This window comes from Tripterygium wilfordii, chromosome 16 (genome assembly GCF_013401445.1).
Source record: "Tripterygium wilfordii isolate XIE 37 chromosome 16, ASM1340144v1, whole genome shotgun sequence".
Lineage (NCBI taxonomy): Eukaryota > Viridiplantae > Streptophyta > Magnoliopsida > Celastrales > Celastraceae > Tripterygium > Tripterygium wilfordii.
This window is the reverse complement of record NC_052247.1, coordinates 57,990-74,287: the sequence shown is the minus strand read 5'-3', so window position 1 is coordinate 74,287 and position 16,298 is coordinate 57,990. Positions and strand designations below refer to the sequence as shown.

The 16,298-nt window shown below is 38.9% G+C and overlaps 3 protein-coding genes across 8 annotated transcripts; 1 reads left to right on the top strand and 2 right to left on the bottom strand.

Annotated features, from left to right (window-relative positions):
- Positions 1-2,978: 2,978 nt before the first annotated feature.
- Positions 2,979-4,546, top strand: LOC119980424. The gene is made up of 2 exons (XM_038823114.1): positions 2,979-3,187; positions 4,020-4,546. Exons 1-2 carry the CDS (start codon positions 3,092-3,094, stop codon positions 4,344-4,346), a joined length of 423 nt encoding a protein of 140 aa, XP_038679042.1. The 5' UTR covers positions 2,979-3,091; the 3' UTR covers positions 4,347-4,546.
- Positions 4,547-5,083: 537 nt separating this feature from the next.
- Positions 5,084-8,554, bottom strand: LOC119980423 (outer envelope pore protein 37, chloroplastic). 3 transcript variants are annotated; one of them, XR_005463871.1, is made up of 7 exons: positions 8,062-8,554; positions 7,029-7,118; positions 6,660-6,830; positions 6,284-6,378; positions 6,050-6,170; positions 5,499-5,697; positions 5,084-5,276 (listed from the first exon to the last, which is right to left on the bottom strand). XR_005463871.1 is itself a non-coding variant. In XM_038823113.1 (6 exons), exons 1-6 carry the CDS (start codon positions 8,461-8,463, stop codon positions 5,566-5,568), a joined length of 1,011 nt encoding a protein of 336 aa, XP_038679041.1. In that variant the 5' UTR covers positions 8,464-8,554; the 3' UTR covers positions 5,299-5,565. The 3 variants fall into 3 exon arrangements, 1 of the variants encoding a protein (XP_038679041.1); XR_005463872.1 differs by having other exon boundaries at positions 5,084-5,267; XM_038823113.1 differs by lacking the exon at positions 5,084-5,276 and having other exon boundaries at positions 5,299-5,697.
- Positions 8,555-10,714: 2,160 nt separating this feature from the next.
- On the bottom strand, positions 10,715-16,109 carry LOC119981112 (la-related protein 6B-like). 4 transcript variants are annotated; one of them, XM_038824123.1, is made up of 10 exons: positions 15,296-16,108; positions 14,674-14,755; positions 13,960-14,054; positions 13,658-13,723; positions 13,297-13,376; positions 13,102-13,201; positions 12,407-12,454; positions 12,217-12,297; positions 11,780-11,929; positions 10,715-11,327 (listed from the first exon to the last, which is right to left on the bottom strand). In XM_038824123.1, exons 1-10 carry the CDS (start codon positions 15,884-15,886, stop codon positions 11,076-11,078), a joined length of 1,545 nt encoding a protein of 514 aa, XP_038680051.1. In that variant the 5' UTR covers positions 15,887-16,108; the 3' UTR covers positions 10,715-11,075. The 4 variants fall into 4 exon arrangements, with proteins under 4 accessions (XP_038680051.1, XP_038680052.1, XP_038680053.1 ...); XM_038824124.1 differs by having other exon boundaries at positions 12,229-12,297; positions 15,296-16,106; XM_038824125.1 differs by lacking the exon at positions 12,407-12,454 and having other exon boundaries at positions 15,296-16,109.
- Positions 16,110-16,298: the final 189 nt, after the last annotated feature.

Sequence of the window (16,298 nt, the reverse complement as noted above, 5' to 3'; positions counted from 1 at the left end):
ATGGTGGAGTGCTCAAGCCCAACGCAATTGAATAAACCTCCGCCTTGTTGTTCAAATCTGGTTTTCTTCCATGACTGCTGCTGCTCTCGTGGATGTAGGCTACACAGCCAAACCACGTAAATCTTCGTCTTCTTTGCTATTTTTATTTTGCCGATTATACTGTTTTTCAATTGGGATTATTTTTTCTGAAGCTATTAGGACGACAATAGTGTATTTTTAGTTGTTATGTATTGATTGCTTGCTTTAATTTCTGTTGCATCCCTACTTCTGGGCTGTGCTTCATATGGAGTTAATTTTTTCCGCTATCACTTGATGGCACTCTTAGTGGCAGATTCAGCTTCTCTTATATTTGTCTTTCACACTCTGGCGTTTAAGCACTATCATATCACCTCATTAGACGTTATCCACTATCCACGTTTACAGTGACAAGCCCCAACTCCACATTAGGCCACCCCTGCAGCACCCTCTATGTTGCTTTACACAATTTGTTTTAACATACTGGTAAAGGATTTAACATTCATGCCGAGAAATTTCGTTTTTATTGGATCTTCTGTCAATAGCATGCGTAGAGCTAAATGCTAGTACAGTTTATGGTCATTTCCCTAAAAAATAGGGTTATTTGTAGTTAGATCTAGATGGGCGCCATGTTCGCTTTTAACACCCTCTGCCCTCGGGTTTCTTAATGTAATTATAACCATGATTTATTATTTAATGTGCTGAAGATGTATGCTTATTGTGTTATTTCATGCATTTGTTATTGTTTACATGGCATTTTCTTCAGGTTGTCCTCAAAATTTGAGTTTATAGGCTGGTTGATTACTTGGTTCAATACCTAACTTTCAGTTCACTGGCTGCTTATACTTACGATAGTATGCCGCATTAGTTTTGCAGTTGCAACTGCTATATATTTATCAATTTATGTAGACGGAGAAGACGTGATTCTTGTCGCTGTCCTTTGATTGGATATGTGCGGATTGGCTTAGGAGTTATTGGACAAAAGGACTGGATATGTGCTGATTGGCTTATGAGTTAGTGGACAATTGTTTGTGTGAGGATAAGTGATTGTGGTGTTCTTATGCAATTACCTGGAATTATACATTTTCACATGTTTCTAAGTTGTGTTTTTGTTACAGTAGAGACTTAGTTTAGTTATGTTACTTTTATAATGTTGACTTCTTGTTAAGTTGTTGACTAGTCTAGTTAGAGACTTTTGCCTGGTCTTTATGGTTTATATTTTTATAATATGTGGCTAAGCTTGTGCCAAGTTAGCTTGTTCTAGAAAGTTGTTTTGTAGCCGTTTACTTTGGCTGTGTTAGCTTGGTACTGAAGTTGTTAATGTCTTTGTAAGAACAGTTCAGAGAATAGAAGTTATTATCTTGCAGAGCCTTATACTCACTCTTTGTCTTCTCCTGGTTGTATTGTTTTACGTTGTTGAGTTGTGTTCAGCTAGCTGCTGACTTTAGAGTTTTATCTACTGTGTTGGTTGATCTGGCTTGTGAGCTACAGCCTTGTAAAGGTGCAGTTCAGGAAGTTCCAGTGCTACACATAGAGTTTCAGACTTACAGTTTCATTTCCTCCGTTTCTCTGAAACTTGTGGTCAGTCTGCATATCCCTGCTTATCACATGCATTGATAAGACAAAAGTCCCTAGAACAGAGACTACGGTGTTGCCAAATGCTAATGTTGACATGTACTTGGACAAGAAATATGGCGATCAAATCCACAACCTGGTTTATATACCCTCTGTGTGGATGGTCTTAGAGTGATTAGGTTCTTTTGTTTGCAGGTGTTCGGTCAACTGGTATTGGCCTTTCCTGGAGCCATTTGAATTGCCTCTATTTGACTGCAAAATCTAGGCCTTGCACAAAGGATTAGCCTTAGCTGCTGCTTCTTCTTTTTACGATAAAAGGATTGGTGTTACAATGTAACTAATTTGCGGTCTAAAGCTGTTTCTTTCACCTTCTTTTATACAGGGCATCTCCTTGGTTCACCTTCTTTTATACAGGACATCTGTGGAATGTCCTGTCAATTTGTACCTTTAAACGTCCTTGGTGAAGTGTCTTTTACATTGTTAAACAAGTATATTAGCTGATTGTAGGATGATGTGTTATTCCATTCACAGAGACTCACCTCCCTAAATTTTTTGTCATTCTATAAGAGATTGCCAAAGTTACTGATGATATATTCTGCTTATGTAGTTGCAATATCTAATTTTCCTGAGGAAGTGATAGAAGTTATTATGTGCTTGTGCACCATCTATGCCGTCAAATGAATTTGAAATAAGACTGCATCAATTATCAGCAGTTGCCACTTACCCATTGTAAAGTAACGGATGGCTCTATTTCCCGCACAGATCAAGTGCGCTACCGGAGATCCTATTGCCATTTTGAATGTCATATAGAAGTTGCTCAGATTCTGTAAAGTACGTACATTTGCATGTGATATAGCCTTGTTGTTGAAGGAAGCTTCCTGAAAGAATCTCCATACTTCACTCTCAAGTGCGGTTATGTTTCTGGAAAAAAGCAGCTTCCTTAATCACACCACTATTGATGTTTGAATTCTCGTTGCTTGCTATTCTATCTTCCAAGATCTTACAAAATGAACTTCTTTGATGTAAATTCATATGAACTATCCTTAGGATTGTCAAGTCAACCTTTTATTTTCGATTCTTATTTGCATTGAACAATCCTGAATCCTTTACTTCGATTTCATGGTATGAAAACTGCATGGTATATTCTGATTCTCTTATCCAAATTCCATAATGACTCGGTCTGATTGAATTTTTTAAGCAATCCCAGGAAAAAAAAATTGTAAAACATCTATTTCGTCTATTAAACAACAAGAAACCTCCACCATAGGGTATCACACAGCTGTCCTTAACGAGTCAAATCGCACCCAAGTCGTGCGATTTTCTAACTTCCAAGTTTTCAGTGGTTGTGTGAGTCTTCAAAGAAGACGACGGTCTCTTTCTTGTTAAATTTCGTGTTTTTTTTTTAAAAAAAAATTAATAAAGACTACTTCACTATGTATATATAGGGGAGGGCTCGTTTCTAAAAGCAACTATAAAGCTGTATTATTTCTGGTTAGCTCAGATGGCAGATTTGTCTTGCAAAACATTAGCAAAGCAGAGGACTCCGCTGGTTCAATGCAAGAGACATTGTGGAGTAAGAAAGCCTAGGAGACTCCCGGTATTGATAACAATGTCTTAGCTGTGTTATACTGTTAATGCTCTAGCACTACTTAATGATGTCGTGTACCATCTGCATTGCATTCTGTGTTATGAACATAAAAGTCTCCTACATACAATAAGGCATTTTCTTAACTTAGTGAGTTGGGGTTTTGACACATGGTAGCAGGATTTTGACCCAGTGAGTTAGGCTTCGGCCTATAGTAGCTGAGTTAAGGAAGAACAAAGCCGTACAAGCTCGATATATCCACGAAAATCGGATAACTCAAAGCGGATAATATAATATGGTTGTTCGGGTGTGGATTTCTGACATGATATCGAAGAAATTTAGTTTTGTTGGACATGAATCTACTCCACTTCTTGGGTTGGCATAACCTAAACAGCAAGTGCGGGGAGTGTTAAAGATCCCACATCAGAAAGATGCGAGGATTGTTCCTTCTTTATAAGGACAAGCTCACCTTTAAATAATTAATTAAGCCTTTTCATGGGCTTAGTGACTTGGGCTAAGGCTCAGTTGATAGGCCCATGCATGATCCACTTGTTGGGTCAGGCATAACTCATCCCACAAGTGCATGAGTGTTATGAACATAAAAGTCTCACATCGATTGGGTAAGTTGTGGGTGAGTTGAGCTTTGCACATTTGTTGGGCTTGGGAGGAAGAAATCCGTAGTAGTGAGGGTTTCCGTAGCCGTGAGGGTAATTTGATGTATCAACAGGAATTGGAACCCCAAAGTGGACATATAATTAGTACTTGTTTAGGATGTGGATTTCTGACATTTTGCATTGGGATTCTATGTGTTTATTTTTATGGAGTCGTGAAATTTTGTGAGCAGAATAGGAAATTGAAGAGGAGAATAAAGGCTACGATTGAGCAACTAAGAGCGGAGATGGTGGAGATTGGGGAGGAACAACAATGCATAAAAGAAGGGCATAGTCAAGTGAGGAAGAAGTATGAGGAGATTGAGGCAAAGCGAGAGCAACTCAAGAGGGAAACAGAGGTCATTGTGAAGCAGAGTGCGAGCATCCAAGTACGTCTCAATTTGATGTTCAGAATCTTGAAAGCCAGAGCACAAAATGATTCTGTTGTGGTAGCTCAACTTACTCAGTTGCTACGGTTGTTTTCATTTCCTTCAGCTCAACTTACTCAGTTACTTGTTTGAATAATGCAAGTATCATTGTGTTGTCAGGTTATTAGGTTTAGTTCTTATACGATTAGGATTGAGAGAGAGAAAAAAAAAAACAAAAAACAAAAAACTTATCCAAAAAGAAGAATAAGAGCACAATAGAAGAAGAGGAAGAAACATACTCTCATTGTAAATTAATATCACATTATTCTATACACACGCTTTGTTTTATTGAAAATTTGTGTCTTATCGAGATAACCTAATGTAGTTGCATCCAGAAATCCTAAGTTAATTACTTGGATAGCTGTGTCATCAGGAATCAGGAGGTAAGAACATGTAATCCATCCAACTAGTTGTAGGGACGTTATCGAATTTTGATATATATATATATATATAGGATTCAGACGTTTTCTACTTTTCAGTGCTAATTACTACAGTAGATCAAGCCACTTGTTGCTAACAACTGTGATCACACCATTAACAACTTTTCCTTTTCTGTGTTCCAAGTGATTTAGTAGCGAAGCAGGCTGAGCAAATGCAGTGACCAGTAATGTTACATTAATGTACATACAAGAAGAAGAAGAAGAAGAATTTGAACTACTTTTAACTTGATTATTATATCAAATTTAATTACCAGTGTCATTTGGGTTCTTGTTGCACTTTTTCCATCAATATTGTAATCTCTTCAAATAAGCTTCTATGCCATCCCCACCATTTGTATCTGGTATGACTTATGATTGCTTGTGTGGATGCTGATCTGTTTGCAAGTGAGATTAAGATAAATTATCTTGTGTTATTTTTACTGATGCTGCTTTTTAAATCTTGATATATAAACGGGTATATAAAAATTTAGTGGACATGAATCTGCCGCTAATCTTCTTATTAGATGTAGCCTCATCTCACACAGCCCAAGTCACAACTCCTTCAAGCCCAGGCCAATGGACGACAAACCAACTCCTGCAGAGACTAGAGAAATCAACGCTAGTTAGTAGGTGCGTAAACAAACAAAGCATTTGACGAGCCATTTACAATCATGCCTGATGAACGAGGCTGTGCGTGAAAGTGATCAAATTAAAGAAAAACAAATGAGCAAGATTATCACATACTTGACTTGATGCTACTTAGTAACAACATCATATGTCACTGTATATAACAACAATACGCATAATCACAACGCTTGAAAGCTACCTATCACGTAGAGTCCAGTCCACATTAATCTGTGACGTTGAAGAGCAAGGCTATAGCATTCTCGGACTCAAATGTCCCACCTCTTCTTAACACGAAACATTAAAGCAGATGACGTGATGTCATCTTGTGGCACTTGAAGCATAAACTGTACCTTCATCTTCATTGGAGCTGTCTTTGCCTTGCCACCTTCATCCCCAACCTAAAATCAGGGAACTGTTAAGTTATAACAAACTCATGACATAACGGCCTAAACATAATTCTCCTCACTTAAGTGCAACTTAAGTGCATGAAGCACGATAAAAGTTGAAAGAGCCTGAAATTTTTTTAAACATGTATGCAGCATGTTAGCAGATTTTTTGAGAATGGGGACTCACTACCTTCGTTCATTGTTGCTAAAAGCAACTAAAATGCAAGTTTATATACATAATAATCATGCACAATTTCACAATCTCCAAAACATGATGATGAGACTGATATTTATAGGGGCAAGAAAATTGCAGCCAATTGGTTTAGTCGACAAGATATAGCAAACTTGAGAAGCCAGCACTTACCCAAAGAGATGCCCAGCCGAGTCGCACCTCTGAATCATAACCAGCCTTAAATTTGAAGTCTTTGCCATATGTATGTTTGTAGACTGCACTCCACTTGTCAGAATCAAAATTGTACCAGTAACTGCCATTAAATTATTTAAAACATCATAAAGATAACTGGTGACTGCAGAGATACATAAGCCATAACAAAGAAAGCTTAAGTAGAGTGGGGAGAGAGAGAGAGAACGATCTAACCTCAACTTATCAGAAGGGCTGAAACAACGCTTTAATGCAAATGATAAAGAATTTGAAGGTAGTGAAATGCTAGGGATAAAAGATATTGCATCATCCTGCAGTTAATTTAAACACTCAGCAGTAAACACCAAATCTTGAAAAATAACGCATTTAAAACAAACACGGAAAAGTCACACATCCAACATGATGACAACGGGAAATTTCTGGATGGAGATCCAATGGGCCAAAGTTACCACTAATGATTTCACATCTTAGCAGTCCTGGTATTGCACTGATTAGATAATTGTGTCCCACAAATGTGGCAGCCTAGAAATCAATTAGAGAGAAAGTAAACAAATTTACATATAAAGGAAGATGCAATGCTTGAGGAAACTACCTTGTAGCAGTATCTTAATTTCAAATCTTCATCGCTGTATTGAGCTGTGCAAATCCCATTCAATATATGACTTTTAACAATCCCATTAATTGACAATGCTCTCTTCACTTCTTCCTCTTCTCTCTCCTCCAATGAAACCTCGCCAAGTGGGAACTTGATGGTTGCTTTTGGCTGTGGCATCATGGCAACAATCAAGTCAAAAGAAGAGAATGACAATGCATTTGAAGATATATTGAAAAGGCAATTCATATGTTTCATCCTAGTCCTAGTAACATTAGAAGACTAATAACGGCAGCACACATATACAATGTTATATTGTTTGTCTGCGTCATCATTCTATAATGATGTTCATGGCGAGATTGTCCTCACCAGGCCAATATATGGAACGGGAGACGAAAGTTCGAGTGCATAGCCAGGATCAGCAAGGTTTGCAACCATCGCCACCTCACCTTGGTTGGCCTGAAAACAATTTATGAGATCATGTGAAAAAAGAGATAAAAGATAGTAAAAGATAGGAAAAGGTAAAATTAGAATTAAAATTAATACGATAGGCATTATCGAAGAGCACAACAGATTATGCTTAAAAAGCATTACATTAGTTGAAGAATGAATAAGACATATATTCTCGAAGTAAGACTTTCTTTTGTTGCCAAGGCAAACAACCATCACAGAATAAAGCGTCATAAGGCTTGATTCAAGTACAAGTCAAGCTAACAAATCTCAAAAGCTCAAGCTTGATTTGATAACAAAATTTCAAGGTCAATGATCACAAAAGCTTTCTCGAGTACAGAAAATTTATGGTAATTGAGGGAACAAAGGCTTATGAACACTCTTAAACAAAACAATTTATATTCAGGAAGCATGAGATAAATTCTAAATATCAATATGCATGTATTTGCCAAGGCAAATGACTAAATAAATGGTCCAACATGGAAAAGCTTCTTAAGGCTTGATTCAAGCACCAAGTCAAGCCAACTAGTCTGAAACTTAGTTTAATTACAGAAGTATAGTATGTCAATGATCTCAAAAGCTCTTTAATACTGAAGATAAATTGAATGTGACAAATTATCAAAGTCATATGAAGGTGTAGAATCGATTGAACATTCTGGAACCTCGAAAACCTACTGTGACTCGAGCAATCCATCTAAATGATTCCTTGAATGAGGGATGCAAGGAAGATAAAATTCACAAGCAACGACAATTTCCAGCATCCAATAACCGATTACACTAAATGACACAAGTATAAGCAAACTTCAATAATGAATTCAATGAACCTTGAGAATCCGCATCACATATGTACGTATGGCCTAATCTGAAATCCCTTCTTTATATCCATTTCTCGTGGATTAAAAAAATAGCAAAAATGGTCAAACGCAGGCGCAGAAAGAGATGGTAGAGAGACCTTGACATCGTGCGCTGCCTTAAAGTGAAGCCTAGGACCGACATCGAAGGATGCCTTGACGAGGGCGTCCTGTTCCTCAAGGTCATAGTGGAGGGAGAGGTGCTTGGAGGTGAAGACGAGCTGGGGATCAGAAACCTCTCCCTTGTTGTTGTTCTGGAAGGAGAGCTTGAGCTTAGCGAGGCTATCGAAGAGCTTGCATGATACTTTGTGGAAGAAGACGGAGCTGTCACTGTCGAACTCGGAGGTAACCCGAAACGACGGCCTCTTGGGGAAGGGGAGGATGGGCCCCCCTGCTGACTGTGATGGCGGTGGTGGAGGATCGGCAGACAGAGTTGGTGGGACGAGATGGTTAGGGCTCGGAGACGACGGCGACGGTAACGATGAAGGCGTTGGTTCCACCATTTCTGTCGCTGTGAGAGTGAGGGGTGATGTGAGAGAGAGAGAGCTGGTAAATTTTTTTGTGTGGCTTTGGGCGGAAACGTAGAGATTGATGAATTAATCTTTTTTTCCCCTTTTTGAAACGGAGACAGTTTTTGAATTTCAATTTTGAATAACTGGTGTGTAACAGTGAGTGTAATTTTACCAAATTTGAAAGTAAAAAAGGAATTACAGTCTGTTTGGTATAACTTCCAAAATTTATGAAAATTTTAAAAAAAAATATAAACATAAAATATAAAACTTAAAACAAAAACATAAATTTGATGATAAATTTGATTCAATATGAGATCTCCATACGAGATGTCGTGAAGCTCTGCTCTTGATTCTTAGAAAAAGTTAGTGCTTGAAATTCAACCCAAGCTCGACCCTTTCCAGAAGCCTAGCCTGGGCCCGTAGCCTTGCTCTGGACTGACCAGGCCTCGAAGCCCAACCTAGGACCAACTCGACCCTGAAGATCGTCCTGGGACACATCAAACCTCGAAGCCCGTCCCGAGCCAAAAGCCCAACCCCGACACCAACTGACCCAAAAGATCGACCTGACCCTGAAGATCGTCTCGGGATTGACTCAACCTTAAGCCCACCCCGAGACCGACCTGACCCCGAAGACTGTCCCGAGATCGACTCGGGACCCGTAGCCCGTCCTTAGCGACCCGTCCCCGAAGATCGACCTGGGATCGTCCCAACCTCAAAGATCATCTCGGGACAGACTCGACCTCGAAGATCGTCTAAGGATCAACCCTACCCCAAAACCGGACCCGAGACCGAGCCAACCCCGAAGACTTTCTCTGGATTGACTCGACCATGAAGCCCTCCCCGGGATTGACCCAACCCCGAAGATTGACCCAGGCTCGTAGCCCGTCCCGATACCTACCCAACCCCGAAGACCATCCTAGGATCGACCCAACCTCGAAGATCGTCCCGGGACAGACCCTAGCCTAAAGCCATCCCTGGGACCATCCCGACCCAGAAGACTGTCCTGAGATCGACCCGAGTCTGTAATTCATCTCAAGACCAACCCCACCCTGAAGACCGTCCCAGGATCGACCCAACCCTAAAGACTATCCAGAGATCTACCCAGGCTTATTGCCCGACCCGACCTCGAAGACTAGCTCAGGACCAACCCGGGCTCGAAGTTCGGCTCGGGACAGACCCATGCCCAAAGCCTGTGTTAGACCCAACCCGAAAATGCAAAAATGAGATAATGGTCAGTACACATGTTGTGCGAGAGAGAACAAAGATCGTCGTGCGTGGTGTTTTAAAGACTTTTGAAAACATTTTTTTTGATTGCTCTCTTTCTAGTGTTTTGGCTTGGCGCTGTTCTTGGCGAATTGCCGATTGTTTGGGCGCTAGGGTTCCTAGGCTGACAGATCTGATTTGGGGGTTCGTTGTTGGAGGCTAAATTTGCAGTGAAATTCAAGATGTGTATGGTAGGATTGTCCACTGCGTCGCTGATGAGTTATCTGAGGTGCTGGCAATAAATTGACAAATTGTAGGCGGAATTCAAGATGTTTAGGCGTATGGCAGGGTGTATGCTATGGATTGTTGCCATTACCTTTTACGGCTTTGAATTTTGGGTTCTCTTTGAATTCTGTTGTTTTCTTTTTCGTTCTCTGCTTCCTGTTGGGAAATGATTGGAGTACGTATATATATTTTGATTTTCAAGACTCGCACAAAATTGGATCAGGATTTTTATTCGGATTTTGGGTTTTTATTTGGATTTTTATATGCTTCAGTCAATGCGCAGACTAGCTAATTGCAAATGCAAGGCTTTGAACTTTCCACTCATGCAATATATATATATTGAATAGTTGTGTAGATTTAGTATTTTCTAATTCAATATTTAAATATATATTAATTTTTTATTTTTAGTAAAGGGTTAATATGTCATTCTAAATAGGGATATATATGTAAAAGAGAAAAAAAAAATTAAAATGGTGTAAACTATTTAAACCCTAAATTAAATAGTTTTGTGATGTGCAAATAAAATTTCTCTTTTTTATTTTTGTTTTATATTTTTGTAAAAACGAAAACAGAAAATGTATCATTTTTTTTGGTTTATTTACCAAAGAAATATTAGTCTTTGAGACACCAATGAAAATGAAATTAACCAAAGTTGCATGATATACGTTTGTGAGTTTACTGCCCACAAAATGGAAAAATCTACAGAATTACCATATTAGAACAAATTTGAACTTTGAAGTTAGTTGAAAGGAGATGAAATTGTAACACGGCTAATCTTTATTAACCCCATCTTTGTTGAGCTGACACTAAATGGGTTTGATCAACAATGGAAGAAGGGGACCTTGTCCTTCTAGACATTGAACAATCTGACTCATACTGCTAATTGAACCTCTGAAAAACTAAGATGAGCAGCCTTTCTAAAACGCTGCCATCTACACGGCTACATAAAGGTTCATCATATCCCAAGATACACTTGCATGCAATATACATTAAGACAACATGTTATATATATATATCATTCCATGTTAACAGCCACTGGCTTCCCTCGACCCGTATCATATCCCAAGATACACTTGCATGCAATATACATTAAGACAACATGTTATATATATATATCATTCCATGTTAACAGCCACTGGCTTCCCTCGACCCATTGCAAATCCTCTTGTACCATCAGGCATTCGTGGCCCAGGAGGTTGCTTTGCTGGTATTTGCTGCTCATTGAAAACCATGTTATTTGAAAGGGGTGTTCCCATGTGGTGTCCACGATTATTCTGTTGGTGTTGAGTCCGCCCACGGTCCTTTCCCTGCCCCCTGTTACGCCCCTTCTTTGACAGACCATCCTTGTCATTGATATGTCCCTCTCCCTACCCAAGTAAAATCATACCCAGACATTAAATTACTGTCATCTATTGGAGGTGCAGATTCAATTCAAAACACATAAAAAATAACAGGCAAGTCCTTCGTCAGAAACATACATATGCTCACGCACTTCCATTTTGAATAAAAACAAGATATAACCAATAAAGCTGGATAATATGGTTAGCATAATGCTAGGGACACTTCTCAACCCCCCCACCGTTGTGATATGTAACTTATCTACGTGAGAGAAGTATTTGCAGGACAAAAATAACAGAATCCTATGCTGTCAAAATGAAAACAAATTCCCTCTATCTCCTGGGGTGTGAAAACTGAAAAATCATAATTGCATCTACTCTCTAAAATCTTGTCATCCATATCATTAGGAATATTTCCAGTCAATAAATGCAACTTATGAAATCTTTTTATTCAGACCCAGAGAAAGTTTATTGACACTTACTGTATGATCGTGTGAGTGGACATCAAACTGTTGGGAAGAATCTCCAGCCTGTTTATCATTAGGCCGCAGATCAGACATTGAAGTGTCCTCTTCCTCATAATGCCCTTCCCCATCATTTGCTTTCTTCCCTCGCGCTTGAGCAGATTTTGCCTGCATAACAGAGAATCCAAATATTATTCAAAAAAACTATCCTATCTCCACAAAATAACCCAAAATACCATATCAAGCTTGCTTTATTACGCCTCGGTCATATTAAGATTCAAGAAACTATGACATCCATCATATTGTAACATTAAAGCATACTAGTCATTCCACAATTTCATTCTTCTATCTCAATCTTCACTCAATATATAATAGAGTGTATGTGTTTGTGCATATAGTGTTTACATCAAAAACACATGAAGAAGAAGAAGAAGAAGAAGAACAACAACAACAACCATTGAGGTTACCGTGCGTTTGAGCATCAAGCAGACCCTAAGCCCACTCCTCCAGTTACCCTCATCATTTAGCTCAGTAACCTGCAGTGGAAAACATACATTCTCACTTATATAATGCATACTAGGGTTGGGTGTGAGCTAACATGACTAGAAAGGAAGAAGTTATAGCATGGGGAATAAAAGTACATACTGCTTTCTCGGCAAACTCAACAGACTCGTATTCCACGAATGCATGCAGCTTCATATGATGCGTTGAGTTCAGATGTTAGAACAAGAATACTGAATTCGATTTTGCTAATGTTTGTTATGGTCATACAAATATGACAAGTAAGCATTACATGTATGTATATATGTACAAGATTGGTCACGTAATCATGTCAGGAAAAGTAAACTCAGCAAGACTGCAAAAATAAAGAAGAAAACAATTCATTGGTGACAAAAGAAATCACATCCTTGTCACAAGATAACCCGGATCTATTAGTTGGAAGAAATGTATTAATTGGAAGAAAAGCATCATCTTTACAGTTTACAAGATGACCAACACCTGTTCTTTTTCTCACATAAATTTTATCAATTAGGTTGAGTGCTGCCCATTATTAAGGTAAATGAAGTTGTTTGTTGCATGAGGAGATAAGCAACATAACCATTCACCATATGCAAAACCTAGATGGTGCTAACAGAGAATGAAGTACACCTTCCCTCTAGGCTTCTTCTAATCACCAGCTGTTGGCCCAAGATCCAAATGGAACCAATGAATTTATTGTAAAGCGGCTTATGGCAACAGTGGACAAAGGAACAAAATTGAGTGCGGAAAAGGAAAACACATAAATATTGCAACTTTGCAATACTGCCTTGAATGAACATGAGTGTACATTTGGCATTTACCTTATTACTGCAATGCATGCCATCAGCTTTTGCCGATCTCGATGCTGAAGAAGTTCCACCAGAAGAAGCTTGAGGCTGACAAGTACGGATTGTCTTCACACTGAAAACATAAAACTTAATGAGTCATAAGTAATCAGTTCCAGGGAAAACTATGTTATACAGTAGAAATTGCACTACTTCATGTGTTGCTGGTACCTCCCAACGGAAGAAAAAAATTTCATGAGATTTTGGTGACAATGATCTTCAGGTAAATTTTCAGCAACTACTATGCGAGACTGCAGTTCAAGATGAGTGTTAGACAAGCAAAAAAAAAAAGAGTAAATAAGAAAAAAGGATGCCTTTAGATTTATTACAATAACCAAAGGACTCAAGAAAACAAAGTTTTTTGGCAATAAATACAGAAAAGTATGCACAAATTTTCAAATTTGCAATATAGGACTTCATAAAAAAATTTGAAGACACTCCACTTAAAGGAGCAAAGAAACACCATGATATGGGGAATAAAATCATGTAACAAGAATACACTTAAAAAATATACTAAATGATTCAAGCCTACTTGCAATCCTTCCATGTCAGTTAAGAGATGCTGTCGTCTTACTTTCTTCCCATCCTCACTGACTACCTGTGATAAACAGTGCCAAAAAGTTATAAGGAAATGGTTATTAAAATGGTATGGATGTTTTTTGCTGTAGGAAAATCTGGGGGAGTGATGGTTTGAAGCTATGACCCCTTAGTCATGGGGGATGGGAGCTTCCCACCAGGGCAAGTCTTCCCTAAAATGGTAAGAATGTAGAAACAACATGATAAAGTATTTGCATGCTTGTGCATGAAACAAGAGTCAACGATAAAAAATCTCACCAGCTTTGGTGAAGTCCTCAGAACAGTGGCAAGCTGAGAATTACTAATTAAGAGGGTTTTTATCTTCTTGAAAGATGCAACAACAGATATGGGCACTACATTGAAACAGAGAGAAGTTAATTTCTAAAAAGTAACACTTGATATAATAACAATGCAAACGGTAAAAATAAAACTTGACATCAAACAGAAGCTTCCAAAGATAATGACATTTCCAAGCGCTTAATGGAAAACATCAAAGCTAAAAGGCGTATTCTGAAGTGAGCAACAAACTGAGCATATATAAAAACTGGACAAGCACATATAACAGCATACTAGAAAGAAACTGCATGCGCATCACAAATAAAAAAGGTAGTTTGTATCGAAGTTCAACAAACAATATATTTACAAAATTTATTGACAATATAACTCCAGAAAATCTTTTGACACGATACACTGTCCCACTAAAAGGATGAATTTCTGACCTAAACAACATAAGCCAACTTGAGGTATGAGTTCCATACAATACCCAAAGCTTTCCATAAGCACTATTCAAATCATAAGAGTGGGAAAATGGAACAAAAGCGCATCAAAAAATAAAACCTTTCTGTGTCTGAGCAAAGCAGATGCATATATTCATTAACCTTTGGTGCCCACAAAAAAGAAAGAAAGAACAATAAGAAGATTTATACAGCAATAAGCAATGAAGATCAACAGAAAGGTTTAGAAAATTTCTACCATATCCTTCTGGATCTTTGCTAATGCACCTCATCAGATGATCGGTAGTGGCCAAGTTAAGATCACTGAAATAATACTCCACCTGAAATAAAAGTTTCAAATGCCAGATAGAATAAATACAAGACAATATCCAGGAGAAAATAAAGTCAACTGTTGATGAACTAGAAACATTACAGTCAACATAAATGCTACATGATGTGATGTCTATTCGAAGCTAAATTTCAGATATTATAATTGCCACTTTGCCAGTATTGTTAATAACAATTAAAAAGGATGCCATCAAATTTCTGTCCATCAGAACTACCAATGCTAAGCTGCATTCCACTTTAAACTACCCTCCAGGACTTCATCTAAACATGCATGTATGTGTACTCAATGACAGAGTAACAGTTCCTGTTTCTTCCAAATATATGAGTAAAGATTTACTAACTTGCATGCATCACAATATTGTACTTTGAAGTAAAAACTAACATACACAAACAAATTTATTTGTACAAAAACTCGTCAACAAATGCAACTACAAACTAGTATAAGATCGTATTTGAAGCAGACCTGATTCAAAATCTTAAACTCGTCAACAAACACAACTAAAAACTAGTATAAGATCATATTTGACGCAGACCTGATTCAAAATCTTTTGTGCGGCTTCCTCTGATACCCCGTTTTTCGATGGGGGATCACCGTGATTTTGTTCTCCCTGAGCTTGCGTTGTTTGATGCCCCTTCTTCGTTGAAGCTTCAACCTCCTGCTCACCAACGCCACTGTCATGATACTGATCCTGGCCGTGATAGTGCACCGGCACATATTGATGATGCTGACTATGAGGGTGGTAATGATTTTGATGACGTTGATGATTCCTCTGATTACTATGGTGCTGACTGTGATGATTCTGGATGGGAACCACATGGGTTGGCACGCGCACGGGACTGTGTACAGGGACATGAAATGGCGGGGGAGGAGGAGGATGAGTGGGAGAAGCAGCAGCGGCAGGTGGGTAGACATGCACCATAGGAGGAGGAGGGATAACTAGCCGCTGCTGCTGTTGATGTGGAGGTGGATCTGACCGAGATGTAGGATTCCGAGTGGGCACGAATGCAGGCGCCTGAGCGTTGAGCTTACTAAGCGACAAGTTTCTGGATAACGACGGCTCTGTAGATGAGGAAGTAGCTTGAGACTGAGACTTGTCAGAATCTAGGTCGTCTTCTTGGGCCATTCTAAAAATAGGAACTATTACTGGATGGTATGCTTCGAAAATTCCAGTAACTGGGATCTAGGGGTTGTGATAGTACTATTGCTGCTGGTGGCGATGGTGGCCGCAGTAATGTGGGGGGGGACGGGGGCCCTGCACGGGTAGGAAGGAGAAATGGAGAGATTCTTGTTCTCCGCTGGTTCTTGATTGGACCGAACTTACACTATCGGCATTGATGGGCGTGGGCCGCCGTGGGTCAGTGGACGTAGGGCCTTGTGGGCCAACATATGAGTATCGACAGGATAAGTACGAAAAATAGATACATATGAAACGACATGGCAGTGCCGAATTAAGTTAACGCGTAGAAGAATTAACGTGTTCCTAATTTCTACCTTGTTTGTTGGCCTAGGTTCTTAATCAGATCGAGCCGAGCTTT